Source organism: Trichechus manatus, unplaced genomic scaffold (genome assembly GCF_000243295.1).
Source record: "Trichechus manatus latirostris isolate Lorelei unplaced genomic scaffold, TriManLat1.0 scaffold00146, whole genome shotgun sequence".
In the NCBI taxonomy this organism is placed as follows: domain Eukaryota; kingdom Metazoa; phylum Chordata; class Mammalia; order Sirenia; family Trichechidae; genus Trichechus; species Trichechus manatus.
This window is the reverse complement of record NW_004444082.1, coordinates 2,493,564-2,503,005: the sequence shown is the minus strand read 5'-3', so window position 1 is coordinate 2,503,005 and position 9,442 is coordinate 2,493,564. Positions and strand designations below refer to the sequence as shown.

Below are 9,442 nucleotides of genomic sequence, written 5' to 3'. Positions count from 1 at the left end.
TAACTCACAAAAAAGAAAGACCAGATTTACTGGCCTAAACGAGACTGGAGAAACCCCGAGAGTATGGCCCCCAGACACCCTTTTAGCTCAGTGGTGAAGTAAAAAACAGCATCCAATAGCTGTGAGACATTAACAAGTAGACTAACATACATGCAACTGGAATCCTAAGAGAAGACAGAAAGAATGGAACAGAACAATACTTAAAGCAATAATGGCTGAGAATTTTTCAAAATTAAAGATCCAATAAGTTTAGGGAATACTCAGCAGGTTAAATACCAAAAGAAAACAAAGACTCACATATAGGCATATCATACTCAAACTGCTGAAAACCAGACCCTGGAGAAGGACATCATGCTTGGTAAAATAGAGAGTCAGTGAAAAAGAGGAAGACCCTCAATGAGATAGACTGACACAGTGGCTGCAACAATGGGCTCAAGCATAGCAACGATTGTGAGGATGGTGCAGGACCGGGCAGTGTTTTGTTCTGTTGTACACAGGGTTGCTATGAGTTGGAATCGACTTGATGGCACCTAACAACAACAGAAAAGGCATGAATAGGTAAATATGAAATTCATTTTTTTCTCAATTTCTTTAAAGTCTCATTGAATGTAACAGACAAAGCAAAAATAGCTGCAATGTATCGTATAGAATACGTAGACGTTAACTGTACGACAACAATAATGCAAAGGATGGGAGGAAGACTTTGAGAATATACTGTTGTAAGATCCTTATAAAGCATGTGAAGTAGTATAATTTCAAGTCATACTCCGATTAATTACTGATATATACTGCAAACCCTAGGCAACAACCAAAGATTACAAAAACAATTTTGTCTCTTATTTTTATCCTGATACATGGTCTGTAAATTTGTTTAGAGGTTTTTGACTTTTTGTTTGATTACAGTTTTCAAAAAAAAGGTCTTTCACATGTATTACCTCATCTGGTCTTCACAGGAATCCTGTTAAGTACAGATATCATTATTCCCAATTCACTGGTTAAGAAATGGCAGCTCAGAGTGCTTGAGGGACTTGCCTAAAGAGTTGGGACTAGAAACTAGGTGGGTTTTCTTTAACTGCTGTTAATCATTAACGTCATCAGTAAACACCTTGGAAATTAAACCAACTTTGTTTCATTACGCACATCTAGATTCAATTAAATATCTTAGACTGTGTTATTCAAAGTCCCACCAAATCATTCAGAGTTGATTATCCATGTCTGAACAGATCCTTTAACCTTTTTGAAATCAGTTGCTCAAAGACTTAAAGCCACTCAATATTATTCAGAAAGCTTCTCTGCTTGTATCGTGTTGCTAAGTGGTGTTCTCAGTTAAACTGAAAGTTCTTACTCATAAGGGGCTCATGGGGAGAAAACAAATACTGAACACTCATCTCTATGATAGTGAGCCCATGGAAAGAAAAGCACATTGTTTTGTCCACTGCATCTGAGTAGAACATAGGTCCTCTAACTGAGAGCCTCTCGGGAAGTAAGGCGGAGTGTGTGCCTGGATCTGGGGATGAATCAGGGTAGGTAAATGTTCAAGGAAGCAGATAACATAAGCTGGGATATACTGACAATACGCTAAACAACAGAATCATGGAAAATGCTTCTTGATCAGGTATTTATAAAATGTGTATTTGGAGAAAATAAAACACCCTCTTTTTTTCCAAATGGAAAGAGAAAAAAAAAAAAAAAAAAAAAAGGAGGAGAAACATCTAGAGTTAACCAGAAGACTACTGGTAAGTATGAAGAACCACAAAATTCCAAGTTAAAAGAGTTCCTAACAATGCATATAACCCAGGGTAAAAAGATATGGCGCTGAGGCTCTCCTAGATGTATCTGCTAACCTGTAGATGCTTTCCAGAAGTCCAGTACCTCCTCTCTTTAGCATCAACTCAAGTACTTATCCCCTTCACTGGCAGCAAATGACCTCTGCCAGCCTGCTTCATAGAGACAGTAAAGACTAATTCCTTCTATCCACAAAATGATCTGCATTTGTACCCCTCACTGCCCTCTTCTCGCTCATGGTTAGTGATAATCCCACCACCTATGCTTACATCCCTGACCCTCTGCCTACTCAGGGATCCTGTTTCATCAGTTATCCTCATACATTCAAGTCTCACCCATCTGGGGGAAATAACAAAACAAAACAAAAAAAAAACCTCCCTTGGCCCTCTGCCTCCTTTTAGTTTAGTTTCTGCCCTTTGTTCTCTTCCCTTCATCATCAAACTTTCTCAGCAGACTGTAATTTGCTTCAGTTCCACACTCCATGAAACTGTTTTTGTCAAGTTTTCCAGTGACTTCCTAATTGCCAAATTCAACAAACTTCTCATCTTTTATCCTACTTGACCTCTCCAAAGCATGTGATACTGTCAAACTCCACATGAGATTCTGTGGTATCTCTACCCTTCACTTCTGGGACAGCATTTGCTCCTGGATTTTCATTCATTTCTCTGGCTGCTCCTTTTCAATCTCTTCCTCCTCTACCAAATTCTTGGAAATGAGTATTTCCTTAAGTTCTTTCTTTGAACTTCTTTCATTCTACACACTGTACTGGAGATTCTACTCATGGCCCTGGCTTCCACTCCCACCTATTGTTTGACACTCAGGCATCCATATCTTCAGCTCAGCCCTCTATATCCCAGTATCTATCATGTCAGATACCTCAAGTTCATCTTGTTCCTTCTCCATCCTGACTTCTCTCCCTGTATTCCTGCCTTGGTGAATGAATGGCACCATCACCCAGTCACCCAAACTAGAAACATACATGTCTCTCCATAGCCTCTAACTGGTTGTTGATCCTGCCAATTTATACTTTTTATGGTATTTCAGATTTGCAGCCTCTCTCTATTTCCACTGTAACAGCCTCACTTTTGGTCCACATCATCTCTCACCTGTATTACTGCAAGAGTCTTTCAGCCTCCAACTAATTTTCTCTGCAATCCAAGCTTGTGAAGCCTTTTTACAGCAGACCTCTTTGGCAGTCTGGTGAAGGCAAAGGTCTCCTGCTCAATATTAATTCTGAGATACCTACAACTATCACATGAAATGGAAGTATCTATGATTTCTATTGGGCTTGTTGCCTACATTTATAATCAGAAGACACGCTAAATTTTAGTTAGCGAGCATAAAGATGTATAGTATTCCTATCCCACAGCACATCTCTGAATTCTATCCATGGACCTTAGGTTAATCCTTTCCATTCTAATGGTTTCTAATCCATTCTCTACCTTGAAGTCAAGATCAATCTTTCAAAAATTCAAATCTAAACCCTTTGCATCCAGGATTAAAGTTTCAATGCTTGTAACACTCTTCTTCTCCTTCCTACCTGATGGAAGTGCAGCTCCTCAAATGTGCCTTGCTCTCTCCTCCTAATGTTCCTTTTTGCCCGAAATGTCCCTCCTCTCCTTCTCCAACCTACTCATCCTTCAAGATTCATTGAAGACTTTCACAAACCACTCTTCCCTGTGCCCTCACTGAAGTATGTGATCTGCATGCCCCTGTGCTGTGTGGTTCTTCTCACAGTATTAAACCCTGCAGCGGTTGTCTGTACTCCCAATAGATTGAGAGCCCCTTCAAGGAATATCTTATTTGTTGCTGTGTTCTCAGCACTTAGAACAATGCCTGACTTAAGAACAGGCTGGCAGAATCACGTTATTTGGGAACTGACCCAACACGGCCGCTGCTGAAAGAACATATTTAATGTTTGGTAGAGTTGAACTGTTTTGTATTTAAGTCAAAGAGGGCAAAGATGGGTTTATTTCAAATGGACTAGCATCAGCCACATTTCATTGCTTCCTGGGCTGCAAATGTGTAGGGAACTTCTTAAACAATTTGGGCAGAAGATGAATTCTTTACCAATTCTCACTAGCTTTGGTTCTTGGTGTTTACTGATTCTCCTTAAGGCTTTACCTGTAGCAACCACGGTAGGTGCATACCAGGTTTCTCTAACACAGAGATGAAATATTTTGGAACTGGCCAGCATCGAAGATTACGCCTCCCTTCATTAACTAAAGTCTTTGAAAATAACAAGGTTTATTTTTCCCCCCATAAATATCTTTTTAAATAGGTTTAAAGACAGCTCATCAGAGGATGTCCTTTCCCATCCTCCGACACCACTGACTTTTCAGGCTGTGCAGGAAGGTAAGCCAAGTGTTGCATGAGAACCCCCACTGGGCAGTGGGCAAGATTCATACCTGGGTCAGGTGCTCTGTCATTGATGCGCCTGGCCTGCTGCTTTGGTTTTGCTACACACTGCTACTTCCTCTGCAGAGCAGGCTGTGTCCCTGCTCTACTCAGGCCCGTGAACCTGACACCACGCTTGATCGGTCCAGATGGCAATACAGGTGGAACCTGTGGGCACCAGGGGAGCTGTTTTCTTTTGACATGACAGGCCACTTAATCTTTTATCAAGGCCATTTGAAAGAGGTCTGCTTTCTGTGCAATTTTCCTTCATGACGAAGCCAATTCATATAAAATTTTAATTATTCATGGTCTGCCTCAAATTAGGGCCTAGAAAATAGATTATAAAAGATACATGGACTTTTCCTAACTCGTCCTGATCAAAGGACTGGAAGGAAACCTCAGGAAATGACCTGAGTAAGCAGACAACGTGAGGTAAGTGGTGTTACATTTAAGGGTTTCCAGGGCAGAGACATTTAGAAAAGGATGCTCTTTGTTACATCTAGTCCTGTGGTCGAATCTCAGAGAAGACTTCACTCTGTCGTGTGGGGTGAAACCTGGGCTCTCTCCTCCACTCTGCCACTAAGTGGCTATGTGGTCCTGGGCTGTACTTTCCTGCTGGGTGTCAGTGTCCTTATGTGTAAATAACAAGACCAAAGCTGATTACAGACTCCTACATCTACAAGTATTTTCAATATTTTGAAAACTCTAAAGAAAAGCGTGCATCTACCTTTTTCAGTGATAACTAAATCACAATCTGCTTTTTCTTTGCTCCTGTCTGTGTCACCTCAGTCTGACAGCTTCATGCTGGGCATCCTTTAATGGGGCCAAATACAACCGTGTGGGATGTGAATGGGAAAACGAAGGCCCCCTTAAACATGCTGCTTGGCAGACGGGGTGTTTCACTCTTGGGAGAGGGAACGTTAGGGGACACCAGGGGCCTTGAAGAGACAGCGAGTGGCTGCTTCTCGCTCTCTCATGGGAATTTTTCTTCCCCTTGGGCAAGGGCACTGTGGCATCCGAACCGAAGCGTGCATCCTCCCGACAGCGGGAGCGAGTGGCGACTCGCCGGGGCGGTACCTGTTCCAGGCGGCACCTGAGCATGGCCCACTCCACGTCCCAGGCAGCCTTGTCATTGGCATACTCCTGCTGCAGCCGCAGCCGTGCCCGCTCATCTTCCCGCAGCTCCACACGGAAGTCTTCCAGGAGGGACCGAAGGGCGCCGAACAGCTGCCGGTTCTCCATTACCTGTGGAAAGACGGGAGTCGGACCTCCGAGCCCCACGGAAGTGTGCTCTTTAGTCAGAAAATGAGAGGATCCCATGGCCTGCAAGCAGGTGGCACTGGGGCTGCTGCCTAATAAGGTGCAGGGTCCCACAGGTGTCAGTGGCAGCGGGTGCAGCGCGGGTAGAAAGCTGCAGTTAGTGGGAGAGTGAGGGCTGTGTTGCTGGCCTTGGGTCTCCTGGGGCTGAGACCGCCAGGGCCTGTTCCACCAGGAGGCTAATGGCAGCTGCTGCAGCTACCGGGCACTGCTGGGAAGCTGTAACTTTTTGGGAACCCGGACAGCGGAGGGCTCCAGACCCCAGGAGCAGAGGGGAAAGAGTGCAGGAGGCTGCGAGGCCCCCAGAGCCAGAGCTAAGGAAGCTCAGAGTGACTTCAGGACCCAGGCTTGGAGGTGGGCTGAGTAAATTGCCGTGGGATACAGCTCTAACAGTGTATACACTCATTTACACACACAGGCTGTCATTTCAGTGCCAGTTATTGAACTAGAAGGGAATTAATTCACTTAAACTCTTATAAATTTACAAACGCAGGGTGCTCATAACTCTGATTTGTACTTGTACTTACTAAAAACACCAAATCAAACTAATTGCCAATGAGTTGATCCCAACTCATGGCCACCCCATGTGTGACAGAGCAGATCTGTGCTCCATAGGGTTTTCAAAGGCTGATTTTTCAGAAGTATGTCACCAGGCCTTTCTTCCAAGGCACCTCTAGGTTGACTTGAATCTCCAACCTTTTGGGTAGCAGCTGAGAGCATCAACTGTTTCAGGCAATAAACATCTGGAGAATGGAAGAATGCATTTTTATTACTAATCTGCTTATAGCTAACTTAAGATGTTATAGCTTTTAAAACCTCATCTTTGAAGGCAAATGTCTAAAGCATGATTTCTGTCTTGGTATATGTCAGCACAGGTGTTTGTGCTGGTTAAGGTAATGTGTCAGCTTGGCTGGGCCATGATTCTCAGTGGTTTGGCAGTTATGTAATAATGTAACTTGGCAGACACTGGACCGATTGCTCTGCCATAATGTAATCACCTCCATGTTGAGATTTGATAGGGGCAGCCAATCAGTTGTAAGGGGAGTTTCCTCGGGGGTGTGGCCTGCATCCAATATACATGGATGTTCTGGCAAAGCTCACTGGCTTTTGCTTGCTCTGGATCCTGCATCCAGCTTGTCATCCTTTGACCTCTGGTTCTTGGGACTTGAGCCAGCAGCTTGCTAATCTTGGGATACTTTGCCCTCCACAGCCTGTGAGCCAGCAGGCTGCTGCCTGACCTGCTGATCTTGGGTTTGTGAGCTCCTGCCGCTATGTGAGTCAGAAGAAGCTTCCAGCCTGATGCCTGACTCACAGACTTGGGACTTTCAAGCCTCAACAACATTAGCCACTTCCTTGATGTAAGTTTCTCTCTCTCCCTCTCTCTATATATGTATATATGGAGCTCTGGTGGCGCAGTGGTAAAGAGCTCGGCTGCTAACCAAAAGGAGGTCAGGAGTTCGAATCCACTGGCCACTCCTTGGAAACCTCACGGGGCCGTTCTACTCTGTCCTATAGCGTGGCTATGAGTTGGAATTGACCGGACGGCAACAGGCTTGGTTTTCTGAGATATTATATGTATCTATACATGTATGTATACATAAGTATACCTGTGTGTGTATACATATACATGTATGTGTGTGTGTGTGTATATATACATATATATATGTCTATATATATGGAGCCCTGGTGGCACAGTAGTTAAGAGCTCAGCTGCTAATCAAAAGGTTGGCAGTTCAATCCACCAGCTGCTCCTTAGAATCCCCAGAAGGCAGTTCTGCTCTATCCTATAAGGTTGCTGTAAGTTGGAATGGACTAGACAGCAACAGGTTTGGTTTTTTGATATATATATGTATATACATAGACATGTATCTTAGGCTGGGTTCTCTAGAGAAGCAAAACCAGTAAAGTGTATAAATATATATATATAGATTTATATTAAGGAAATGGTTCACATGGTTGTAGAGCCTGGAATGTCCTAAGTCCGTGGGTCAGGAGAGAGGCTTCTCCTGATTCACATAGCCGCAGGGGCTGGCAAACCCAAGATTGGCAGGTCAGACAGCAGAGCTCTTGCTCACAGCCTGTGAAGATCAATGAATCCCAAGATTGCCAAGCAAGATGGCGGCTGAGCTGCTAGCTCAAGTCCCAAGAACTGGAGGTTAGACGGACAGGAGCCAGCTGCAGGATTCAGAGGGAGCAAAAGCCCACGAGCCTTGCTGGGCAGTACGCTTATATTTGATGTAGGCCACATCCCCAAGGAAATTCCCTTTCATCTGATTGGCTACTCACAGCAGATCTATCATGGAGGTGATTGCATTACATCAAATATCATCGTGGAAGTGATCACATCATCATACGACTGCCAAACTACATAATAACTGCCAAACCACTGAGGATCATGGCCCAGCCAAGTTGACACATAACCTTAAGGATCACAACGTGTGTGTGTGTATACATACATACATACATACATATATATATATATATACACATATATTCACGTGTATATATATGTGTGTATATATGTATGTTGTTAGGTGACGTCGAGTCGATTCCGACTCACAGTGACTCTACGTACAACAGAACAAAACAATGCCCAGTCCTGTGCCATCCTCACAATCGTTGTTATGCTTGAGCTCATCATTGCAGCCACTGTGTCAATCCACCTTGTTGGGGGTCTTCCTCTTTTTCGCTGACCCTCTACTTTACCAAGCATGATGTCCTTCTCCAGGGACTGATCCTTCCTGATAACATGTCCAAAGTATGTGAGACGCAGTCTTGTCATTCTTGCTTCTAAGGACCGTTCTGGTTGTACTTCTTCCAAGACAGATTCGTTTGTTCTTTTGGCAGTCCCTGGTATATTCAATAGTCTTCATCAGCACCACAATTCAAAGGTGTCATTTTTTCTTAGGTCTTCCTTATTCATTGTCCAGCTTTCACATGCATATGAGGTGACTGAAAATACCATGGCTTGGGCCAGGTGCATCTTAGTCTTCAAGGTGACATCTTTGTTTTTTAACACCTTAAACAGGTCTTTTGCAGCAGATTTGCCCAATACAATGGGTCTTTTGATTTCCTGACTGTTGCTTCCATGGGTGTTGATTGTGGATACCAGTAGAATGAAATCCTTGACAACTTCAATCTTTTATCCATTTACCATGATGTTGATTATTGGTCCAATTGTGAGGATTTTTGTTTTCTTCATGTTGAGGTGTAATCCATAATGAAAGCTGTAGTCTTTGATCTTCATCAGTAAGTGCTTCAAGTCCTCTTCGTTTTCAGCAAGTGAGATTGTGTCACCTGCATAACGCAGGTTGTTAATAAGTCTTCCTCCAATCCAGATGCCATGTTCTTCTTCATACAGTCCAGCTTCTCAGATTATTTGGTCAGTATACAGACTGAGTAAGTACGGTGAAAGGAAACAACCCTGATGCACACCCTTCTTGACTTTACACCATGCAGTATCCCCTTGTTCTGTTCCAACGACTGCCTCTTGATCTATATACAGGTTCCTCGTGAGCACAATTAAGTGTTCTAGAATTTCCATTCTTCTCAATGTTATCCATAATTTGTTATGATCCACACAGTCGAATGCCTTTGTATAGTCAATAAAATACAGGTAAACATCTTTCTGGTATTCTCTGCTTTCAGCTAAGATCCATCTGACATCAGCAATGACATTCCTTGTTCTACATCCTCTTCTGAATCCGGCTTGAATTTCTGGCAGTTCCCTGTCGATGTGCTGGTGCAGCCGCTTTCGAATCACCTTCAGCAAAATTTTACTTGTGTGTGATATTAATGATATTGTTCAATAATTTCCGCATTTGGTTGGCCAGGTAGCTGTCTTCCAAATTTCTTGGCATAGACGAGTGAGCTCTTCCAGCGCTGCATGTGTTTGTTGAAACATCTCAATTGGTATTCCAGCAATTCCTGGAGCCTTGTTTTT

At 43.4% G+C, this 9,442-nt stretch overlaps 1 protein-coding gene across 1 annotated transcript in view; it reads right to left on the bottom strand.

The window, feature by feature from the left end:
• MTCL1 (microtubule crosslinking factor 1) overlaps positions 1–9,442 on the bottom strand; it is a 161,141-nt gene that overhangs the window by 31,569 nt on the left and 120,130 nt on the right. Inside the window, 1 exon segment of the mRNA XM_023740062.1 lies at positions 5,260–5,427. Coding sequence (XP_023595830.1) covers positions 5,260–5,427 — 168 coding nt within the window.